Below are 23,901 nucleotides of genomic sequence, written 5' to 3'. Positions count from 1 at the left end.
TGAGATGTGGTTCACAGATGGGTTAAACTGCACTACTTGCAGTTTTTCACAGACACGGATTTTTCCTGACAGTTTAAAAAAAAAAAAAAAAGGCGACCCAAAAAACCCCTGAAAACTTTCTGGATCTGTGACCACAAGATGTGAAAACGTTGAAATCTGCTTCTGGAATGAATTTGCTGAGCACTGGAAAACTAGGTACTGGGAACATGGGCCAAAGCTTTATGACAGATAAAGCAGCAGCCTTGGAGGAATAATCTCTGAAGAACACATCTTTCACTGGAGGGCTCTGCATTAGCCCTAGGAATAAGTGAACTTTGTTAAGTTCAAAGTTCTGCAGAGCTCTCGAACTGTTTAAAGTCATAAAAACAGTACTGCTTTCTTCCTTAGTCCCAACTTTCTTAAAAGGACATTCAGTATTAGTACAGACTCTTTCCTCATTAAGTGGAAATCTGTGCTTTGGATTGAGTAGAAACAGTCCTTTTGCCAAAACTATGTTGGAAGTAAATGGTCTGGTACGGACATACCAACTATTTATAGGCTAGTGCACAAACTGAATAGTTATCTTTTTGCTATACTATCCTTTTCTTTCAGTCTCTCAAGGTTGAGTATGAACCTATAAAATCAAAGTTTGAGTCATTGCTAATTATGCAACTTGAGGGAGGATTCTGTTAGCCAAGATGAGATTGCTTTTCCAAAGTTGACATCAAATAGTCAGAGAACAGAGATTTAAAACTTTCTGTTAATTATTCAAGAGATCCACCTGAGATAAAGGAAATATAGGCTGTAGAAAATGGTGACTCAAATGATGTTAATTCAGAATTTAGGGCAACTGAACTTTCCCTGTTCTTCAAGTGAGGTTCTTTTCAAGAAGTTAACATGGATAGTTATGGTCAAGATGTCTGCTCCTAGAAAAAACAGGCTCGTGCCCTTGTTTAGCATCTGATTTGTAAGAATTCAACTTATTTTAAAACTGAAGAGTGTAGCTCTGAGCTGAGTATAAAGTAAGTTGAGAATACCATGGCTCAGTGGCAGTTCTCACTGATATGTCAATTGAATCAGGGAATTACTAGTGGCAGAGGGTGTGGGTCTGTGTTGTAATTAGTTAATATTGATTTTTATCCTTAGTTTGCATTTGAAATCTGCTTGTCTCTTAAATCTGACACAGTACTAAAAAACCCACTGATTTCGCTGGGATGATTACAACACCCAAAGGCTAAAAAATCCTTCAGAGAGAGAAAAATGGAGAAACCATTATATAAGATTGTAACTAGGCTTCATTATACTTGGACCTTAAAGACCACATCTCATTATAAGTTGGAGTTTAATATGGATAATTTGATCCTGAGTTTTCAGAAAAAGAGCTTGCATGCTCTGCAGGTGCTGAACACTTAGAGGGGCTTTTCCAACTCATGAAAATTGACATAGTTATTATGGGCTTTTATTTTTCTTTTAAGATATAATATCTGACCCCATAGGGAAGAAAAAGGTGGTCTTAGACATCCACCTTGGTTATATATTGGTTATACAACCTGCTTGGTTACATATCATTTGCATTGTCAGCTGCAGGTTTTAATGCAAAAGTACATATTTGCAGTACAATCAGAAAAAATTTGCTGTCGAGGCGAGTTCAGTTTGTACCTTGATAGAAAAAAATATTTGAGCGAGCTAAAAAAACCTCTGATCCAATTTTCTCTTTTAATAATGCTATCTATTAGCATTTGACTCAATAATAATATAAAAGAATAAACTTTCCTGAAGAATAAAGCATGATACTGTAGTAAATAATTCATAACAATGTAAACTATGTAATGCTGTTACATAAAAATATTGGCCTAATCTATCACAAATTATACTCTTGCACATTATGTTAAGATGGAGGGGAAAGCCAATTGAACTGGAGGAAGTACATCAACCATCTCAGAAATACTTAGAGTAGATAGCAATCTAAAAAGTAGGAAATTGGCATATTTTCTTTAGAGCATGGCATGGATTTTCTCCGTATTTTCATTCTCTTTGTCAGCCATCAGATTTTCTTAGCCCTTCTACTTCTATATTGCGCATTTTCCAATTTGAAAATAAAGTGACTAAATTATTATAGCTTGCTGTGTGTCTGTGTTATTGCAATAGTATCACTTCAGAGGCTTGATTCTATAAAGGGCTCCATTTTGCTACAGGATGAGAGCATGGTCCCTGCCACAAGTTGGTTTTTTTTAAATGTTTAGATAAGTAAGATAGGTTTGGTGTGGGAAAATGGAAACATTTTTCTAATTTTATATGAGCAAATAATGATATATAAATAAGTAATGTTTTTATTTCATTTAAAGTTTGTATTAATGTGTTACCTAATGATGATTGTTTTGTTTACTTTCTTGTGTGTTAGTAAAGAATAATGGGATAGTGTCTTTGTAGGAATACTTTGAGGATGCAATCATGTGTTTTTCTTGTTGTCCCCGTATATGTCCCTATGTGCTAATAATGTTGATGGTTCTGCAGACAGAGGATTTGAACACTGACCTGTGTAAATCTGTCACTGTACTTTAGCATTGCTTGTACTTTTTGACCGTTTTGAGAAAATAATGTTTTTCACCAGTAATAATGATGGGTGGTCCTTACACTGGTTAATAAAACAAGGCTCTGGAGTCTGCATTTTTTGGGATCCAAGAAAAGAGCTTGCTCTTCCTTGCCTTAACAATTAATGTAGATGTACTTGTGAATGTCTAACTTCAGTGGAGGGCGTTTTGTTTTGCCATGGTTTAGCGTGGGTTTTTTGCATTCTTTCATTGACAGTATTCCTTCTTTCTAAAACAATTTACCATATCCAGGAAAGAAGACAAGAATAGATTGTACAGGAGCAACGCTTCCACTTTACATATGCACTGTCCATTCTTACTCTTCATCACATTACTCTTTAGAAAATCCTTTTAAGAACAGGTTTTAGCGCCTAATATCAATATCCCCTAGCTGCTGAAGTTTATGATGTACTGCTTTTACAACAAACTTAAGTTTGAAAAACAATTCCCCATGTGACTTTTTAAGAACAAAGGATTTCCTTGCTTCTGCTGTGACTTCAGGTTTATTTAATGTATTTGCTTTTCTACGTTTTACAATACAGTTTTGTTGACTGATTTGCCAGACCAGGGCATTCAAAGTTGTGAGGCAGGTGCCGAAAATCATAAGAGATACTTAAAACTCATGAGAGTTTAGAGGACAATATGAATGTGGTTTGATGACTTGTTTCTGAACCCCTTTGATGTGCTCAGTTTGTAGGGTGTATAAGGCCAGGAAAAAAATATAAACAAACCCTGCTTCATATAATCAGATGGTTCCAGGGCCTGGGTCTTTTAAAAATAACATCAAGACTTTCAAAAAAATTGTGAGAGTCTGGCAGCTCTAATAGTAATCCTTGTCAATGACACCATTGCTTTATATTCCTCAGCAACTGAAGATGAAGCAAGTGAGTTTTCGTTATTTTGTCCAGCGCACACTCGAGAGCCACTCAAGCTGTTTTGTGAGACCTGTGATACCCTTACGTGCCGCAACTGCCTTCTGACAGAGCATAAGGAACACAGGTACCACACATTGACTGCTTAATCATAATCCTGTCTAAAACTGTAGCTAATTTAGGTTTAAGACTGTTCATCTGCATTTCCTGTCTACTGAAGTTGCAGGCTAGTCCAAACTTAAAAGCCACAGCAAACTCGGTTCAGTTGTCTTATGCCCAAGCAGTGTAACACATGGGTTACTGCCCTCACAGAATCACACTGCTCTCAGCAGTGCGTACCTTCCCAATTGTATTGTCTGCCCAGATACTATGTACGCATGCGTATAGTTCCTCATGATTGTGCTCAAAGGCACAAGTTGAACTCAATACTTAGCATGGTTCAAATACTTCTGTTTGTCTTTATCAAAGACATCATGACTGTACAAGACCAGAGTTACCAACGCATAAGCATGCTGCTTGCCTGTGGAAGTGGGTGAGCCATGTAAGGAATTGTCTATACGCAGTGACACTTTTTGTGAGATGAGACTGCCTATATGAGGAGCAATAAAGTTTAGCTGTCACAGGGAACATTTGTGGTAGGAAGGAAGCAGGGAACCATGTCCAGACAGGTATTAAGGCAGCTGGTCCCCTAAACTTACCAACTGATAAGTTGATTACTTATCAACAGAAAAAACCATGGTGTGAGAATTTCCCCTTCTTTCACAGTTTCAGACATCTTGATGAAGCTTTGCAAAATCAGAAAGTTATCCTGGAAAATGTCATAACTAAAGTGGAAGAGAAAAAAAATGGAATTCAGGTTTCAGCTAAACAGATTGAAGACAGGTAATTGCTATGCATTTTTTTTTTTTTCATGAAAGTGGGTGATCAGTAAAAATATTATTTTCACTAAATGTAGGTTAACAGAAGTAAATGCAGGTGCTATATTTTTTTTTCTTGGAGGGTAGGAAATAATAGGAAGATTAAAAATATCAAATTCTTGTTTAAGTGGTACTGACAAGTCATGGCATTGTAATACATGATTCCATAGTCCTTATAAGGCATGTGACAGCTGACTTCAGAGTTAAGATTTCTTCGTATAATCTGTTTCTGAACTAGAATTTCAAAAGATTAGAAATAAAGACTATTTTTAAAATACCTTATTTCTTCAAGAAACCTCAAAACAAGCTGCAATTCCAGCTAAGACTAGTATAAAAATGAAAATATTTCATTATATGAACTGGATTTTGGCTACTGATTGTGTATTTGTTAGATGTTGGATATTTCTTCTGCATTAATAAAACCATTTCAAACACCTTGAAAGAGTACAGATCTATTTATGCTACTTATACTCTAGTATAAAGTGAAAGTTTTATGGATATGGCTTCTGTGTATGTTTGTTGACAAAGAACTTAAGACTGTTCTTGGCATGATGTTTGAGAGAGTCAATCAGCATTAGCATGTCACATCCAGAGAGTAGTGGTCAATGGCTCAGTGTCCAGATGGAGATCAGTGGCAAGTGGTGCCCTCAGGGATCCATATTGGGACCAGTACTGTTTAATATCTTCATCAATGACATAGACAGTGGGATCGAGTGCACCCTCAGCAAGTTTGCAGATGACACCAAGTTGAGTGGTGCGGTTGACATGCCAGAGGGACAGGACGCCATCCAGAGGGACCTGAACAAACTCGAGAAGTGGGCCCATGTAAACCTCATGAGGTTGAACAAGGCCAAGTGCAAGGTCCTGCACCTGGGTTGGGGCAACCCCCAGTATCAAGACAGGCTGGGGGATGAAGGGATTGAGAGCAGCCCTGTGGAGAAGGACTTGGGGGTACTGGTGGATGAAAAGCTGGAAGCCAGTGATGTGCACTCGCAGCCCAGAAGGCCAATCGTATCCTGGGCTGCATCAAAAGCAGCGTGGCCAGTGGGTCGAGGGAGGTGATTCTGCCCCTCTCCTCTGCTCTGGTGAGACCCCACCTGGAGTACTGCGTCCAGCTCTGGAGCCCTCAGCATAAGAAAGACACGGACCTGTTGGAGCGGGTCCAGAGGAGGGCCACAAAAATTATCAGGGGGATGGAACACCTCTCCTGTGAAGAAAGGCTGAGAGAGTTGGGGTTGTTCAGCCTGGGGAAGAGAAGGCTTCGGGGAGACCTTATTGTGGCCTTTCAATGCTGAAAGGGGGGCTTATAAGAAAGATGGGGACTGACATTTAGTAGGGCCTGTAGCGATAGGACAAGGGGCAATGGTTTTAAACTGAAAGAGGGTAGATTCAGACTAGATATAAGGAAGAAATTTTGTATGCTGAGAGTGGTGGAACACTGGAAGAGGTTGCCCAAAGAGGTGGTGGATGCCCCATCCCTGGAAACATGCGAGGTCAGGTTGGATGGGGCTCTGAGCAACCTGCTCGAGTTGAAGATGTCCCAGCTCATTGCAGGGGGGTTGGACTAGATGACCTTTAGAGGTCCCTTCCAACCCAAACCATTCTATGATTCTATGTTTGAAGAGAAGTGTGGGAGAACTTATGGGAAATGGTACAACTTTCATTGGAGTTCTCTGTCAATAGTTAGATCAGTTCTTGTAACACATAACTACTAAGCTCTGAATAATGACATACCAGTTGGCTCATCCAGGGATGTGTATCTCTTACCCATAGGTTGCTTGAAGTAAAACATTTATACAAAAAGGTAGAAAATCAAATAAAAATGGCCAAGATGGTTTTGATGAATGAAATCAATAAACGAACAAACATCCTTCTTGAACAACTTGAAGTAAGTAAGGCTAGTTTCTTTGATACCTTGGGAAAGTAAACTAAATTAAATTTAATCCCAGTGCCAATGGAAAGAATATAGACTGTGAGAGTTATTGTCCCTTTACTTATGGGGCAAATATGTCTTTTTTTCCACAGAATTTTATGTGGAATCAATGGTTGACAAAGATTCAGGATGAAGTGGCAAAATGTTTGCTTATCATGAGCTAACCACATTTTCTAATGCAGTTACAGATAATATGTGTGCACCTTTTGAGTACTTACAAAACAAACTGGCTTCTGGTTTAGATGTTTAATTTGTAGAAGAACGTTTAATATCCTGTTTTGAAAATGATCCTCTGGTCTACTTTCTGTAATAGAGCCTGCAGTTTTGACTCTTCAGTTTTTGGATGTCCAGTTGAAGTATATATGAATTCATTTTGCACTGTGCTGAGCACAAAAATTGCTATCAGATCTCATCAGAATTTCCAGTTCTCAGTTATTCTTGGGTAATTTAGGAGGTATTGGAAAGACAAGGCACTCAGCACTTGCTGGCTATCTTCAAACTCACATATTTGACTCAAATATGGCTACTCAGCTAAGTAGCTTTACAAAAAAGAGAAACCTATGTTCTCATTTCAGTATTATTAAACATTATGTAAATTCAGTGTCCATGTGTTTTGACAAAATTTCAGTGTTTGTCTGAGTTATCTATAACCACAAACGAACTGGGCATACACTTGAAGTATATGCACAGTGCTCTGTTGAAGTGCATGTAGGGGTCATCAAATGAAATTGGGAGGTGCCAGGTTCAAATCAAACAAGGGCAGATAGTTCTTCACGTAAATGGTAAATAAGTGTGGAACTCCTTGCTGCAAGATTTCTTTAAATAAAAATTTATTTACTGAAAGAGTAGTTAAGCATTGGAACAGGCTGCCCAGGGAAGTGGTTGAGTCACCATCCCTGGAAGTACTTAAAAGACGTGTAGATGAGGTGCTTAGGGACATGGTTTAGTGGGCATGGTGGTGGTGGGTTGACGGTTGGACTCGATGATCTTAGAGGTCTCTTCCAACCTTAATGATTCTATGATTCTAAGATATTGTGCGTGTCTTCAAAAGTAATCAGACAAATTCATAGAAGACGACACTGAGGGTGATAATGTAGCCTCTGTCTTTTTGGTCCCTGAATCATGAATTGCTGGAGACTGGAAGACCATCCTGAGGAAATGCTGCATGCTTCCCCTCTTTTTATATTCTTTCTTGGGTTTCTTCTGCTGTGTATTGTAAGAGACAAGAAAGCGGTCCAGGTGCAAATTTGATCCACCTTCTACAGCTTCCTTGGGTTACATTATTCTGTTAAACCAAGGCCAGAATGATGTAGGTTGTTTGCTCCTGGAGAAGTCATTGTTCTTCCTGAATTCAGACATACCTGTTGAATAGGATTTGCTTTCTTTTTGTGATCGGTGGTTTAAAGAGATTCTAAATAACAGGTCCCTGCAAATAATGTATAATGTAGTGCCAATGATTGTATGCATTATGCGTGTCTGAAGAATGACAACTATCTTCTACTGATTCACATTATTAACAGAAAATCACCAGTGAAAGGAAGCAGAAATTGGAGCAACAGCTGCAAGGTATTGTGGTTTTAAGCAGACAGGTAGAACACGTGCAGAACTTCATCCGTTGGGCAGTGTGCAGTAAAAACAGCATCCCATTTCTCTTCAGTAAAGAACTGGTAAGAGCAATACTTATTTTCTCAGTAAATTGAAATTGTGCAGTAAATGTGAGAACTGTTTCAAGGATTTTATGTTTCTCAAATAAAACATTTTTCATGATCTTATAATTGTGAATAAAATCATCATCCTTTGATTTCTCACCAGATTGTATTTCAGATCCAGCGCTTGTTAGAGACAAACTGTAACACAGACATAGGCCCTCCTCTGAAGATCAGATTCACTTGGGATCCCTCCTACTGGACTAAACAACTGTCCAATTTGGGTAAGAAAAATATATTGTTATTTATTAGGCAAGTGCCGAAAGCTAGACAAGACAGATATAGACAATACAGTACTTTCCCTAAAGTGGTCCCCTTTTTTGTTTTGACTTCCAGTTTTGTACCTCTTGTAACGTTCTGAAGAAAAGTTAGTGTGGCTGAACTCTCCTGTTTTTCCCTCCAGTTATATCAATTCACCTATTAAAAGACATCGTTATATGTAAATATTACATTATAAACATTACCTAGAAATACACTCTATAAATATCTTTGATGGTCTTACAAAATCACAATGTAAGAACACAACTACTAGTTTAGTGGAAAGCACTCTGCAGGACTAAACAAATAAATTTTAACTGAATTTACTTAAAATGTAGCGTCACTGGCTATCGAACAGCCTTGACTTTGCCCAATGTATGTGAAATGCAGTTCTGTCCCAGCAAGCAATAGCTCTGTACAACACTGTGACTCTGGCAGTCCTGTAAGGAGTACCCTGGGTGAAATGGAGTATCTGCAGTGGGCCTTTCCCTATTTCCTCTGCTTTACCCAGGGGCAGCTGGACTCAGTCATGCCCGTGCTCCTCAGATCCTTTAGTATCTTAGTGACCAAGGGACCTGAGCAGTACTTGAGACACTTACAATTAACGGGCGCAAAGATGGCTTTAAGACATTGACTGTATAATAATGACAGTGTTATTTATATAATGAATGTGCATACTGTAACTTTGCTCCTCACCAGCTATAAATTTCCCAACTACAGTGGGTTTTTACAGTAAATTCAGTTCGGTGGGCCAATCAATGGTCTAAAAGATTGGTTCTCTTCCCATTTTAACATATTTAAAACTAGATGGGGTAAAACACTATCAAAAGTATTACAAGGAATAATATTCTCTTGACTAAAAGCATGGAGAAGACCAGTTCACTTCTATTTCTAGCTTTTATGATTCTCCCCTACATAACATCAATCTCTCTTATTTTTGTCACTTTCACCCTGGAAGCAGTCTTTTGTACCTGTGCTTACGGATGAGAAGATATGCTCATACTTTAGTAAAAAATGAAAGTATAAGCCATATCCATCAGTTAAAATAAAATAAGTTGAGGTCAATTTTTCAAAGCATTTGCTGGTAATTCAACCATGAGTTCCTCTGACATCAGTGGGAGTTTGGTGTGATTTTTTAAATCACTGAAAAATCTTGAGAAATTTGTCTTGAAGGTATGTTGAAGGACTGTTTGGATAGGATATTTGAATATCTTTTATGTTTGAAATGAAGACAAGGAAATGGCCATCGTTCACAGTTTTTATTGTGTAAATTTGTCAAGACCATAGGAGGGAGTAAATTTGCTGTTTTTTCCAGGAGGTTTCACTATGGAAGGTGGACACATTTCTCACTCAGATGTACTATTCCGTGGAAATGTACAAGGATTACAGACCTCCTTGTATCATGGGCACCGTTCACCAGCATCACAGCTGGAGCCTGTGAATAGCCAGCCACAACAGTTTCCACCTGCAGTTCAGTGTCCGACACCTGTGTGTTGCTCGCACTGCCTCAGCGTACCTCACCCAAACAAAGCTCAGCCTTCTTACCAAGACATAAACCACCATCAAAATTTTCGACAACCTCCTGAACTGCATCAGCAGCACTTTCCTCTGCAGTACAGCATGCAGCAACATGACAAAGAGCAAAGGGGTGCCCTTCAGCCTATGAAGCTAACACAGTCTGGTCTGGAACAGCAGTCACAGTCAGAGCCAGAGAATGTGTCTGCGAGGATGGGAAAGCACTTACCATCCCAGCAGCTGCAGCAGACTGCACCCCTGGGTTATGCTGTTGTATCACATGAGGCTCAGCAAGTTCACACGAACCATCCACAGCCATTCCGCACACAGGCTTCTTTGCAGACATCAACTGTGCAAGTGCAACTTGGTCATCTCCAGAAGATAAAGTCTAGCCACTTGCAGCAGCCACCACAGCAGCAGCAGCTGCCACCAGCATCGCCACCATCAGGTCAGAATGAGAACACCCACAAACAAGTCATCCAGCAGAGCCTGGACATAATGCACCAGCAGTTTGAACTGGAGGAGATGAAAAAGGATCTGGAGCTTCTTCTGCAGGCTCAAGGACAGTCCAGCTTGCAGCTGAACCAAGCCAAGCCACCTCAGCATGTTCAACAGACCATAGTTGGTCAAATCAACTACATAGTGAGGCAGCCAGCCCCAGTTCAGCAACAAATCCAAGACGAAGCACAAGTAAGTTCTCCAAAAGTTCTTTCCTATTGAGTTTAGTCAATGTAAGCTCAGAAATGGGAGACACCTTTGAGATTTCATGTATTTGGTTGAACTTTCTGTTGTTGTCTTGTCTATGTTTGTATTCAGCAGAGGCTTCATGCCTCATGCAGATTGGGCCAACATTTTTTGTAAAGTGCTGCATAAACAACCTGGATCCCGAAGATCTGAATCTCTAAATAGACAAGGTGAGCAGCAAGTGGGAGAATAAAAGCATCATCATTCCTCCTTTCTGAATAGGTAACTAGAGGACTGCAGTAGTCTCATTCTCCATTTCAACTCCTTTTTAATGGAAACTTTAAGCCCTGAGTCCTTGAAAAAGATTCCCTTTTGATTCTGAATGATTAGTGAAAAAAGAGTGAAGAACACCTTTTTTCAGTCTGAGAGTTATTTCCCATTCTACTAGTAACTGCTCTTGCTACTGCATCATGTCCTTTAAGATTTTCATCAGTATTTTCTGTTACAGTTTTGTCAGCGGGGCTAATTTCTCCCCTTTTCCTCTGTTGGTAAGAATCCTGCTTTTGAAAAAGGGACAGTGCTTGGTGGTGAGCATCCAAACTACAAGGCAGATAAGGTGCATAATAAGGTGGCTTTGAAACTCTTTCAAAACAGTGAGGATTGCAGCGGAAAGGTGGCTGCGACTTCCCATTGTGTACATTCTGTGGAGTTCCCACCTTGAATAGCTCTCAAAGTGGCTTACCTGTAGGGGCAGACTGCAGGCTTTTGAAATAGCTGTACATTTCAGCAGCTTTACTGATTTTTTTTTTTTTTTAATTCATTAATGTTTGAGAGAAATCTTTCTCTATTCATTTATCTCTCTACTTAGGGTTACTTTGAACATCTTTGTTGTTTTAGAGTCTTTCCAGTCTTGTCGTATTGTGTATGCTGTGAGTTGATGTGAATTTGTTACCGTTTTTCTTTCTGAGATTTTGAAAACACAAATTCTTAATTGTGATTTGTAGGTCTGTGAGAGTTCCGCTGAAGTTGAAGCCCAGAAGCCTGTAATTCCTCTTGACAAAAGTGATAGTCCCTCCCTGTCACAGTCACTAGATGAAGAAGCCAGTGTCAGCAGTCAGTCCCCTGAGAGCACATTGCGACAATCAGCTTTCCATCCAGTGAGAAAGGTATAAAGAACTTTTTTAAAAAAAATATTTTAAAGGGAAAACATGATTTGATAATATTGAATATAATATGGCATTGGAATTTGCAATCAGGTTGAAAAAATTAAAATACAGTAGAAGTTGACAAAATGGCTTGTAAAGCCATTGGAAGACAGTCATAGCCTAACCTAGTGTGCATCTTCCAGTAAGATGCCTACACACTGTGCTGTAGCCAGGATCAGCAACTGTTCTATAAGCTGTTAGTGTTTAGATCTGGCTGGCATGATTGTTAAGCATGAACTGGTAAATAAATGGAAGACCTACTTCTTCACTTAGTAAATTCTGTCCAGTCTCTATCTCTAGGGATTTAACTATGAGGACTTGCTAATGACCATACTAGCAGCAGTTAATTTAAAAAAAAAAAAGAAAAAAGAGTCAGAGATTCTGATGAAATCAGGCCTGAGAAACATCATTCGAAATAGTTGCCCTGGAAATAACAACACTAATTATTACTGAAGATGTGGTGTCTGAAAGGGATATAATTCTGTTATACTCCTTCTCCTTGTTCATGTATAAGCAGAAAAATCATAGATTTCTGTATCTCTAGAATATTTCAGCACATAATAGATCCATGCTTTGATCCTTCCACGTACTGGGAGGCCCTAACTATTGAAGAAGCAGCATAAACAAAACCAGGAAGGCTAATCTTTATCAGTAGATCCTTGCTGGCTCTGGATATGACCTGTGCATTTGAGGCAGAGAAGCTGCCTTTTACCTCTCCGTACAGTTTGTTTAAAACACTCCAAACAGCACTTCATATTCTGGTTGCTCAAATCTGTTTGGTACTTCTGTGCATGACTCATGTTGTGTACCATGTAGAAGTCTTTCATGGATATTTTTTCTTGGAATTTGTGTGTGGAATATTGTGGAAGAACTTGTCTTTCCTTACTAGCCACAAAAAGAAAGTTTTTTTTTTTATCTTTCTTTACTATGTAGCTTTGTTGACCCAACATATTTATGATGCAATACCCATTCAGAGAGTTGTTGGAGATCCTTTTAGGAATTGTAGAGACATGGAAGGGTAATGATTACTGAGGGTCTGGAAGCAGCATGCAAATCAGGTTTGGAAGCCACAAAGAAATCTGCAATTGCTAACTTAATCCTGTAGATGTGATGGAATTTCTGGATCAGGCTGATGGTATCACAACATTCTGAGACGACACTCTTTGGCTCTGAACTTTCACATGTGGAAGCAGATCTCCCTTAACCTCTGATGACAGAGCACAAGATTGAGGAAAGCTATGCAACTTTTCTAGGATAGGGCTATCTTTACTTTAGGATATGACTGTAAGAATTGAAGATGTGTATTTAAGGCCTGAGCAGGACCATGAACCTGAGCACATACTTTTCTTGTAATGCAGACACACCTTCAAAGTTATTTGTGACAATGAATAGTGATGCTAACCAACTAGCTTTCAGAGGCTTTTTCTACATGCGTGTTGAAGAAGCTGTCCTTTGTCTTCTGGACCTGTAAAGGAAGGTTACTCCCAACAGCTTAAACAAGAAAAGTCAGAAAGAGGGAAGAAAAAGGAAGCAGATGTGCAAGAGAGAGACTAGTGTAGTCTGATAGGAAAAGGAGGAGGAAAAAAGGAAGAAGGACTGATTCGTTGCTGTACAAGTTGAGAAGGTGGCAAGAGGTGGATAATCCTAGGAAAAAAAAAGGAAATTCTTCTAATGGTGCTGAGAAGTGTATGCTCTTGTGCAGAAAGCACAGGTGTGTGTGTTTTTTTACGAGTTTCCTGGTACCTCTGCAAGAAATGAGGACATTCAACAGCTACAGTGCCCCATCTTTGCTTGTATTTATCTCTTGCAATGAGCTGATGGGATGAAGCCATAATGTACTGACAGCTCTGGCAACGGCTAATTAGAAATGATGAAGGGAAACAGCACAGTAAGGAAACCCTTGAAATATATTCTTCATGAATGCTATTTAAAGATGTCTGACTGCTTTTGCTGACAGATTAACTCTAGGTTTAAATGGGAGATGGGTTCCTATTTAACAACAAGGGGATGTGTCTATTCATTCTCATCTCTGTTTCACCTGATTAAATATTTTCACACTCATCTCCAGACAAAAATTTCTGTATAGGTATTCATTTACTTTCATATGGCCTGTATTCAGAACATTTAATCTCTCTCAAGTTCTTGGAGGACATGGAAAAAGTGAATGTGGAGAAGTCTAAAATACTGCACTTGGAAAATATGGTAGAGAAACCTTTTGCTACCTGGAGAAGAACTGTATTCTGCCTTTTGGAGAATAATTGGTATTGGACTTCTTGGCCTTGTGTTGCATTTCTGCTGAACTCTGACAGCCTTCATTGTGCGCAACATTTCTAGTGGAGTAGGTAATTCTCTGGCTGCTGAGATTTTTTCATTAAAGAGAAAGCAGTGTGAACCAGGATGTAGCAAAACTCAGAATTAACTGTTTTGGCAGTTATGTAACTATGTTTGCCAAGATCTGTCAAAAAATAAAAGCTTCTATTAGCCCAGTGGTTTCCTTTATTTTGGAGGGGACAAGGCTTGGTTGCTCATGTAATTAAACATCTGTGCATTAATTTTGAAACGTTTACGGTATGCATTTGATACTATTGACTAATAACTAGATGAATTTTCTGCATAGAGGATCATATTTATGTGCGAAGCAATATAGAGCAGATGCTATTAATAGTTTGGGATCAAAACATTACTCATAAACGGGGAAACCACAAGTACGTTACTCAGATCATCCCAGACAAATGCTAGTGCAGCCGTTACACCACGGTGTGAGGCACTCGTATGCCATGTGAGTGCTTGTGGGTTCAAAGAACGCCTGTTTAAGTTATTCTGATGAGTACTGTTTTCTGTCCCTCATATTTAAAGCTGGTTATTGATAAGCAGAAGTAGAGAAGCAAGGATGAAACACTTCATGCACTTGTAAAATGTCCTTGTGTGTTACATTTCACTATCTATCAGGACAAAAATTAAATCTAGCTTCACTGAGCAGACATAATTTTGGCTTTCCAGCTGTATAAAGTAGGGTGTTCTAGCTGGTGTTGATCAGAAACATTAGCATCAAGGTTACTGCTGTCTTAAAGTTCAGAGTAATTCCCGTCTGTGCCCACCTGCTCTGTATGCATGTGTATAGTATAGTCTCTAAACATGTAACTTCAGTTATGTGTGGGCTTGTTTTTATTTGTTTCACTGTTTTTGGAACATTAATGGTGATATTTTGTCAGCCTTTCTGTCTTCCTGTGTATTCCTCTAACTATTCTTTCTCTGTGAATTTAATTTTTTGTGCAGAATAAATGTTTCTATACTTAGACCATTGATTGTTTCATATAAGTCAAGTACTGCACTTAGCATAACTTTGGGCTTGATTAGCACCTTTTAAGAATGCAACACTAGAAATGGAAGTTTTCTGTCTATGTGCAAAATGAGTATAATTTTCTCTTTATGCTTGCCTGTCAGTATACTTCACTTGTGTAGCCGGGACCTCTGTTTTGGGTTGTGAAGTTGTTCCATCTCCATGCCTGTCAAATACCCAACCTCTCCAGTACGAATGCCAGGAAGACAGAGGACAAATCTCGGAATAACTTTTGTGATACCTGCACTTTTGTTCTGGGGAATCGTGCCAAGCTCCAGCAAACAGATTTCATACAAGCTATTGAATTGCTAAGTTGCAGTGTGAAGGAATGAGTACTCAATTAGATTAACAACTTTGTGGAAAGGGTTACCAACTTTGGTAACCAATGATATGGTCCTCCTGTTGCTTTTACATAGTATGATACTGAGTTATTAATTTGTGCACAGGACTGGAGAGGTCATCTGTTCTGGAGCAGAGGTGAGAATAGTAAGATATTTTTGGCCTAATTGTGTTTTCAGGAGTAATAAAGGGCATACAGTCCCTGTTTTGCTTCATGTACCTAATTGTCATTTGTGGCTGTGATGAGCAAGAGGTCTAAAGGCTGTACTAGCATTTGAAGAAATGTCATAATTACCGTACATCTATAGCACAAATTTGTAGTGTGAGCCTCAGGTACTGCTGCAACAGACATTGGCATTGTTGCAGGGCCAGCTTGGACATCTCTCCTCCTCAGACTCCATAAGTGCATCCCTTTCTCTAGTTAGGAGCAAGGCCTTTACTTCTGGGAGGGAGGATTCCTTGTCTTGTCCAGCTGTTGGGTTGGGTCCTGGGCAGTGGAACACTCTGTACCATCCCCACTCATCCTAAAAACCTAACTGGCTTGGGCACTCGTGGTTCTGCCTTCTGGGACACTGATCAGTTGTGAGTAGATTGGACAGTGTTTGTCAAACTCAGATATGGTTATGTTCCTTAGCAACCTTTGAGGGTTTCTCCCCTTGAGCTATTATTTCACCGTCTGCTTAAAAGAAATCTCTGAATATGTCATGCACTGTATTAGTAAATTATTACTGAACAGCTGTATCTGTTCCTTTATAGCTGTAGCCAATAGCAGATGCTTAGGAAAGGGTATAAGAAACAGACAAATATAAACTGATCCTTTGATGATGCACTATCCCAGCTTCTGAAAACCAGCACTTTAGGGATTTTCTGAACTGAAGGTTGTACCCAGACAACTGTGTTTTGCAGCTCTTCATGGACACCTCGTCTATGAATTTGTCTAATCCATTTTTGAGTCCGTTTTAATACTATTGGTCTCCTCAGCATTCTGCAGCAACTAAGTTTTGCACTGCATGAGAAGTTCCTCTGTTGGCTTACTTTAAGTCTGTTGCCTGATAATTCAGTAGGATGCCTTCCAGTTCTTGTGTTAGGAAAACCAGTGAATAATCACCCTGTATTCACCACCTTCATAATATCTGTATTTTATAGGCCTATAATGAATTTCCTCTCAAACATTTCTTTTTGAAGCTGAAAAGTGATTGCTGGTGTCTCTAGTGTCTTTTTTTTTCATGGAAGCCATTCTATACTTTGGTCCTTTATATCTTTGGCCGTTTTCCCTATATTTTGTGGTTTTGATAAATCCCTTTGAGACAGGGTGACCAGAAGTAGTAATCGAGGTGCAAGCACATGGAAATTTTGTATAGTGCTATAATGCTGATTTTTGTATTGTTCTTTTTGATTTACAGTAAGTCCCAGGTTCTTAGTTTAAGAGCTCTGTTTGTCTCAAGCACCATAAAGTACCTGAAATGGGGAAATCCTAGAAAATATTCTATGCCATCCAAGGAGCACTCTTGAGAGCACTCTGAGAGAGGCTTCTATTTTATTCTAGTTATATGCATTTCATGCAAGACTAACATAGTGACAGTTCATGGTGGAACCTCTCAGCCTCTCCCGGGACTTGATGCATGTGAACTTCTAGGCTCTGACATGCCAATGCTGCTGTTACTACGGGATTATCAGAGTGAACAGTTGATCTCAGTCTGCTGTAGGTGGCATTCTTGGGTATTTTGCCCCAACACATTTGTCCTAAGCTTTATTAATGACAACTCTTCCATCTCGGTGACAAGTGCTTATAGAATCATAGAATGGTTTGGGTTGGAAGGGACCTCTAAAGGTCACCTAGTCCAACCCCCCTGCTGTGGGGAGGGACATTAACTAAGGGTATTTTTTTTTTTTCCTTTAAAAGCATGTGAAATTTGTGAGAGAGGGGTTGGGAGGTGCAGTACAGGTTTTATTTTTGTTAGTATTGCACTGAGTATGTTGCGATTACTTAGTGACTGGAAGTAATAATAATTTAATACCTGACCCTAGGACTTCGAACCTGAGCTTGGGACTGGGGTGGGTTTGTTGTGTCGCTGTTTTTTTTTTTCTAATTACTATTAATTCAGGGGGATTAGAGGTGATGGAAATAATGATAAAAGCCTGGAATTTAGGGTCCTGCAAATTCCTAAAGTATCAGAGTATTTTTTGACTTTGAAGAATTGAGCTGCTTACAGCACAAATGCGGTCATGCTTAATGCAATTAGGTACATTTCCCAGAATGTTAATTTAACAAAACCTTTTCCTTTGACCTGGAAAAAAGGATAAATAAAACATGATGCTGCTTGCTCCGTACAATCTCTTCCTCCTTCCGCTTTAAGCCAGCTCCAGTTTATTCAGACAAAATGTTAAGGAAGATTTGGATTCTTTTTCTCATAAAAACGGAAAGGAAATCCTTTGGATTCTATTCTGAAATTGGGAAATATGAAAAGGAAACGTGTAGACTGTGTTATCAGTGCTGCTGTGTGCGGTGAGTTAAACAAGTGGATTGGAGTAGTACATTTGTTTAACCTCCTAGCATAATGAGCTGCCAGGGGGATTGCTCCACTTAATAGCAGCCGTTCATTACTCTGCAACCATTTGCAGCGTGTTATTTCTCTTATAGCAAAGAGAATTGGCGGTTCCTAGTTTTAGCTTTCTTTATCTGTGACACTTAATGTCAACAGCCTTGAGACTTTGCCAAAACAATCCTAACAAATCCTAATCCCAGTGTTTCAAGGTAAGTATTTGCTTCTCAGAATTCTTCTGTATTAGTGCTGCATGTTTACACTGGACCTTTTTAAATGCAACAGTGATCAAAGAAATATTTGAACTGAACAATATGTTTATTTTTTGTTCTCTGGAGGCACTTTGCATGTTCTTTCTACTTACCTTTCACTACCATAGCTATGAAATTTGTGGTAGAAGGCATTTTGGGGTGGTGATGCTGCTGCCATTATATCATAAGGATCATCAGACCAAAATTAATTATGAGACAATGAGAATTCCATTTATAATGACACAACGCTGGTTCAATGTGCCAGGCTGTACATTAAAATGTCAAAAGTTTCAAAATTAACCTACAGCCGAAGCCACCCTCTACCCAAGAGCATAATTAATGCTTGTTGTTGTTCAAAGGGTGCAATGTAAAAGCAATAGAGCTTTTATAAAACAGAGATCAATTCTTTAAAGGCATCCCATTTGCAAAAACTAGCTGAACTGTCAAGGGAGAAGAGAAATTTTTGCTAATGGCAAAAGAAATGATTATTTTAGGGAGTGAATTAATAGTCTATTAATGAGCCTTGTTCCCAGTGCATTGTTCACTTCACACTTGACAGCAGCTCCATGGATCAGAATGGAATGTGTCTGTTCTTAACTGTGAGTTTTAATATTTTGCACTGAAAGATCATAATGTTGCTTCATCATTAAAATAACCACAAAATTAACTTTTGCCCCAAGGGAAAGACAGATAGCAGTTTGATGGCCTCATTATTCTTTTTTCTTTTTAACAAGAGTAAGGTTTTATATTGGCTTATATAATCTAAAAAGATCTCTGAAGAAACTGGTGCTAGCTAGAGGAGTGAAAAAGATACAGCCATATAATGCAATTGAATTTCACCTTTCTAAAAATTTTAGTTATAACAAGTCTTATGTGAGTGTCTATTTCTTTTGTTCTACAGTAGGAGTCGTCCCAGCGACTACTCCCAGTAAGTAAACTTGTCTCACTGAAGCCAGGAGTAATCCTACCATTGTCTTAGTAGGGCTAACATTTTGCCTGCAGTGTATACAGTTACACACAGACAGGTCTTCACAAGGTCAGGTCTCAATACGTAATAGATGATGGCACGCTCTCGTAACATAAGTAAAGGAAGATGCATGTAGTGGTTAGAAGTGAATAGCCACAAGGTCTCCAGTTAACTTGCTATGCAGCTTTGGGTGGTGTGCCTACCACGTGTGTGCCTCAGCATGCCCATGTCCAATGGAGCACGGCATTAGGTAGTTCATATTGACTCAGACAGGAATGTGTGGATGCTTCGTGCTTTTGAGAATCTGGCTAAATAAATATTTAACTACCTCACAGGGACTTAATTAATGCTCACAATGGACTTTGAAATAAGGGGAAAAGGCAAGGCTGATTACAGTCCATCTGTTCAGTTCAAGCATGAATTCTGCTTATTTGTTTAATTTTCGGTAAGTGATATGAGAACAATTCACATGTTTATTTTGTCATCTGAAAAAGTCTTGTGATAAAAAGAGTGATGGAATGAAAAGGAAAATGTGTACTCGACAGGCCACATTTGTCATTGCATGTGCAGGAACCTGTCATAAGCAAATTATGGCAGCAAATGAACATTTTTGATCTTTGTGGACTTCTTTAGGATGTGTGACCATGAAAGCCGGATTCCTTCCTGACCCGCATATATCCCTTTGGTCTGAAACCTGAGCATTCTTAGGAATGCTCTGTGAGACACAGTATATGGAAAATTGTGCCTCCACCAATGCATTTCCTCATATGCTGTGTTCTAGTTTTCAGCTCAAATATAAGGTAGGAAGAACGTGTTTGACTAGTTCCAGCTGGTTCCAAGAAGTTGTTATAGCTCAGAGAGCTTAGATTCAGGGACATTCATTTGCCTCAAGAGGCAGGAAATGGCCAATACCCTGGCTGCAGAGACCCAGTACTCTCTGGGATGCCTTCTACATGAAAGGACTGTTTAAAACAGACTTACTAGAGCACTGTGTGGTAGAATGGCACAAACCTGCTCTAGCACTGCAGAAGAGCTGACCTTTTTCTGTCTCAAATGCAGGGTCATCGAATGTAAGTGGTCACTGTTCAGGCAAAGCTCCTATTGTAGCATCGATTGCAAATTGAGGAAAAGGAAATTAAATTACTTCCTTTGGTGGAAATTAATGTCTGTGGGCAGAGTGTTCTCTTAGCACATAGGTGATATGCATTGCAAGCAGAGGAATTCAAGGCTGACTTCTTTGGCATTATGTAGGATTTACACAGGCACAACTGACAGCTCAATCTAGGCTACTGTCTACCACTGTTGGATTAAGATGGACAAAGATATCAAAATCCAAAGTGGAGTAACAGTTGAGAAAAATACTAATTAAATCTAGGAAATGGGTTCTGTCTCAGACTCACTTCTAAGTCACAGGCCCCTAGCAGAAAAATAAGTATAACAATGAAATTAAACTCTAATTCAGATGCAATCAACACATTTCTTTTGTCTTGATTTATATTACAATGAGTGCCACTTACTGTGTTGTAGTCAAATGAAAAGGATTTATTCAGTCAATTATCAAGGGTGAAACACCAATGAACTATGATGAAATAAATGGAAAATTACATAATCAGATGACACAGATCTGCATACTTCTTAAGACTGCTTATATTTCCTCCATATGGACACTAGAAGTACTGATTTCAGTACAGTCACACATTCCTGGATGTAAGGCTGCTTAAATAAGTCACCTAGATGGGTGGATTTGCTTTGTTTTGTACAACAGTATTTCTGTGGTTTTGACAGTGACAAATCATGAGACAGTAGGAAATGCATGTTGCTAAAACTGTTTCAGATTTTTTGGTAAATATTCCCTTTCTTTGGAAACTAGACATGTACATCCTTTCCTCATTAGTGCATGTAGTATGTTTCTAGATTTACACTATGATATTTAAAGGGCAAGTGCCTTAGGTTTTAATGGAACAGACTCACTAACTAACATAAAGTTTTCAGCATCATTAACAGTAACAATAGTTTCATCCACTTGTGTCAGATCTGAATCTTCTTTCTTCTGAATCTTCTTTCTGAATAAAGTGATCTGATGATTTTTGAATAAAATGATAAAATTTCTGATCTGAATCTTATTTCTTCTGGAATAACTTTACGGAAGCTAGTAGGGTTTTATATCAAGGATTGATTTAGTACAATATTCTACATGCTTATATTTTCCATTCATTGTAGGGAGTTAAAAATCAGGATCCCTTGGACTGATCAAAGGAAGACATTTTTTGTGACTCATGGAAGAATAATCTAGGTGTCTCCTTTTCCAGTTTTCAGTTTTAATGGTGGAAACGCTAAAGCTTTTGGAAATGGTATAAGATTACAGTAGATACTTTCAAGCCCTTGTGACACAACTGGTTGATTACGTATAGCTGAAACAGAGTATCTCATCCATTATAGAAAGAACAGTAGCATTTTGCTGCTGAAAAACTTATTAACGTATTGTTTTTCTTTTTCTTTTTTCTCTTCCCAGCGTTCGGCATCCTTAAGCATTGTGGGCTTTTCAAACGGTTTAGAAATGGAATTACCTTCAACAAAGTTATCTAGCTCGGCCGATCCACAGATGCAAGGCGCAGCCGCTGTAACACTTGGCCCATCCCCGAACGCCCTTTGTGACTGTGATACTCCACCAGAGTCAGTGCCCAGCTACAGCTTGGCGTTGGGCAGAGCTCCAGGTGATCTGAGCCCTGGGGCTGCTGCTGGCCTCGCACCAGGTGATGCACTCCAGGGCAGCACTAAGTGCAAGGTAGGAATCGCTCAAACTCTTTGACTGAAAGGGAATCCACTTTCATTGATAACACATGTTATTGTTAGTCAGCCAAAGGCAGCTATTTCAGTAAGTAAAGTTTTCCTTATCTGGTATTTGAAGACTGAATACGAATTATTTTCTTAAGGTGGAAAGAAAGAAAGCTAATAATAAAATTTGTTTTTCCCCCCCACCCCCGAAGCTGGAAAATGAAGACTTCGATATTGTAGATCATCCTCTAGAAAACAGCTTGGCTACTGCTGGGCAAGATGTAGTTAATGAATTAACTCTTTCTATGCAAAAAGTGCTGGAAGAACCTATTAATCTTTCGATCAAAAAATCTCAACATTGCAATTCTCCTTCTGAACTGCTCAGCAATACTTCTTTCCTGCCCGTGAATGCCAGAATGAGACAACTTAGAAGTAAAGAAGGTACCAGGCTTTTCATTATTTCATTTGGGTTTTTGGTCTTTCTTTCTTAGCACTGTGCATTGCAAGCATTGCAAAGCAGTATGCTTATTAATGTACTTACATATAAATGTGCTTTTCCAGCAAGCTTCAAATATTATCAGAGTACTTAATCCAATGGAAAAGCGTGTTTGATCTCATTTGTGGAGGAAAAACATGGAAATGATATGCCTTGAATTTGTAACATCCTTCAGCTATGAACCAGAAACGCGTGTGTCTGTGTGAAGTACCTGGAGTATTACTTCTCTTAGAAGCACTCCTGTTAATGAGACCTGCAGTTATGACTATTGAAGAGCTGGTTTGAAGAGTCCAAATTCAATTTAAAAAAAAAAATTGCTTCCAAAATGTAATGTGCCTTCTGCTAAGTCCTTCACATCAGTAGCATAGCACATTTTTGTTAGGTTAATATATTGCACAGTATGTGCTTTTGCTTGGCTCTGTCTACTGTGGAACACTCCCTTCAGCCAAGGTCTATTTCTTCAGCCTTAATGGAGAATTAGACCTTACTTAACTCTTTCCATGGGCAAGTTGCCAGCGTGCTTGTGCTACACTGTAAAGCCTCATTCCTGCAAACTCTAAAAGTCAATGTGACTATTCATGCAAGCAAGGGATTGCAGGATCAAGCTGTTATCCTGTGACTTATGCCAATATTTGGCTGCTTTTCTCTGTAAAAGGCGAATTAATATTTCTATCTCTGTGCTGTATTTTTATTCAGAGAATTCTAATTAGTATAAAGGAGGCCTAGCTCAGTGAGCCGAGGAAATGTATTTGTCTTCTCTCTTATGTACTATGCCAAATTGTGACAATTACGCCACAATTATTTGTGTGACTTGTAAGAATCAGGCGCACCCCTAAAAAGCTGTGCTTCAGTTAGGCTTAAATGTCTCTGAGATGAGCAGCTTTGTAGTATCTGGTTTGGGTCGTGTGACACTACACACAGAAAGCAGCCCCAACATACAGAATCTCACTGTCTATAACAGATGCTAGAAATTTGCTCTGTGCAAAGCACAGGTCCTGTTGTGCAAGAGGATGGAAAGACTAGAGAGTTGAAGTCAATGCTGCTCCCTTTTCACAAGGAAGGATCAGGAGTGAGCAATTCCCATCCTGCTCTCCCTGTTTAAAGGCATGCAGTGAGGGGAGACCTGAGGAGATACAGTCACCCTATGCAGTGTGCACCAGTGAGAGAGATTAACTCTGTTGCAAAGGCAACGTTATCTTTGCTAGTGGCTCTCAGTAGGACTTACTGGCTTCAGCAGTGCTGTGCTGCCAAACCCCACTGCTTCTGGTATATATCTCCAATGACTCATCCTTTTCTAATATAAAATCTAAACATTTCAGCTTGATTTACAACAAAATACTTCTTATCCTAGCCCCAAGGGATGTGGTAAAAATTGTACATAATTTCATCATTTTCCCTCTTACAGCCACTTTTCTTCTTATCATGGTTTGCATAAGCAACCTCCCCTCCCCTTCTCTTTCCTAGACTAAACAAATTTGATGGTTTCAGTCCCTCCTCATGGGTCAGGGTTGTGATTTTTTAAAACCACTT

General features: G+C 39.1%; 1 protein-coding gene across 1 annotated transcript in view; it reads left to right on the top strand.

Moving 5' to 3' along the window:
* TRIM66 (tripartite motif containing 66) overlaps positions 1 to 23,901 on the top strand; it is a 54,653-nt gene that overhangs the window by 18,433 nt on the left and 12,319 nt on the right. Inside the window, exons 4-12 of the mRNA XM_009328562.1 lie at positions 3,437 to 3,569; positions 4,208 to 4,324; positions 6,133 to 6,247; positions 7,813 to 7,959; positions 8,105 to 8,222; positions 9,572 to 10,461; positions 11,460 to 11,621; positions 21,613 to 21,885; positions 22,088 to 22,316. Of these exons, the coding sequence (XP_009326837.1) occupies positions 3,437 to 3,569; positions 4,208 to 4,324; positions 6,133 to 6,247; positions 7,813 to 7,959; positions 8,105 to 8,222; positions 9,572 to 10,461; positions 11,460 to 11,621; positions 21,613 to 21,885; positions 22,088 to 22,316 (2,184 nt within the window). The remainder of the gene's footprint in view (positions 1 to 3,436; positions 3,570 to 4,207; positions 4,325 to 6,132; positions 6,248 to 7,812; positions 7,960 to 8,104; positions 8,223 to 9,571; positions 10,462 to 11,459; positions 11,622 to 21,612; positions 21,886 to 22,087; positions 22,317 to 23,901) is intronic.

Source organism: Pygoscelis adeliae, unplaced genomic scaffold, assembly GCF_000699105.1.
Source record: "Pygoscelis adeliae isolate BGI_AS28 unplaced genomic scaffold, ASM69910v1 Scaffold166, whole genome shotgun sequence".
NCBI classification, from domain to species: Eukaryota; Metazoa; Chordata; class Aves; order Sphenisciformes; family Spheniscidae; genus Pygoscelis; species Pygoscelis adeliae.
Note: the sequence above shows the minus strand (reverse complement) of the source record. Positions and strands in the feature narration are given on the sequence as shown.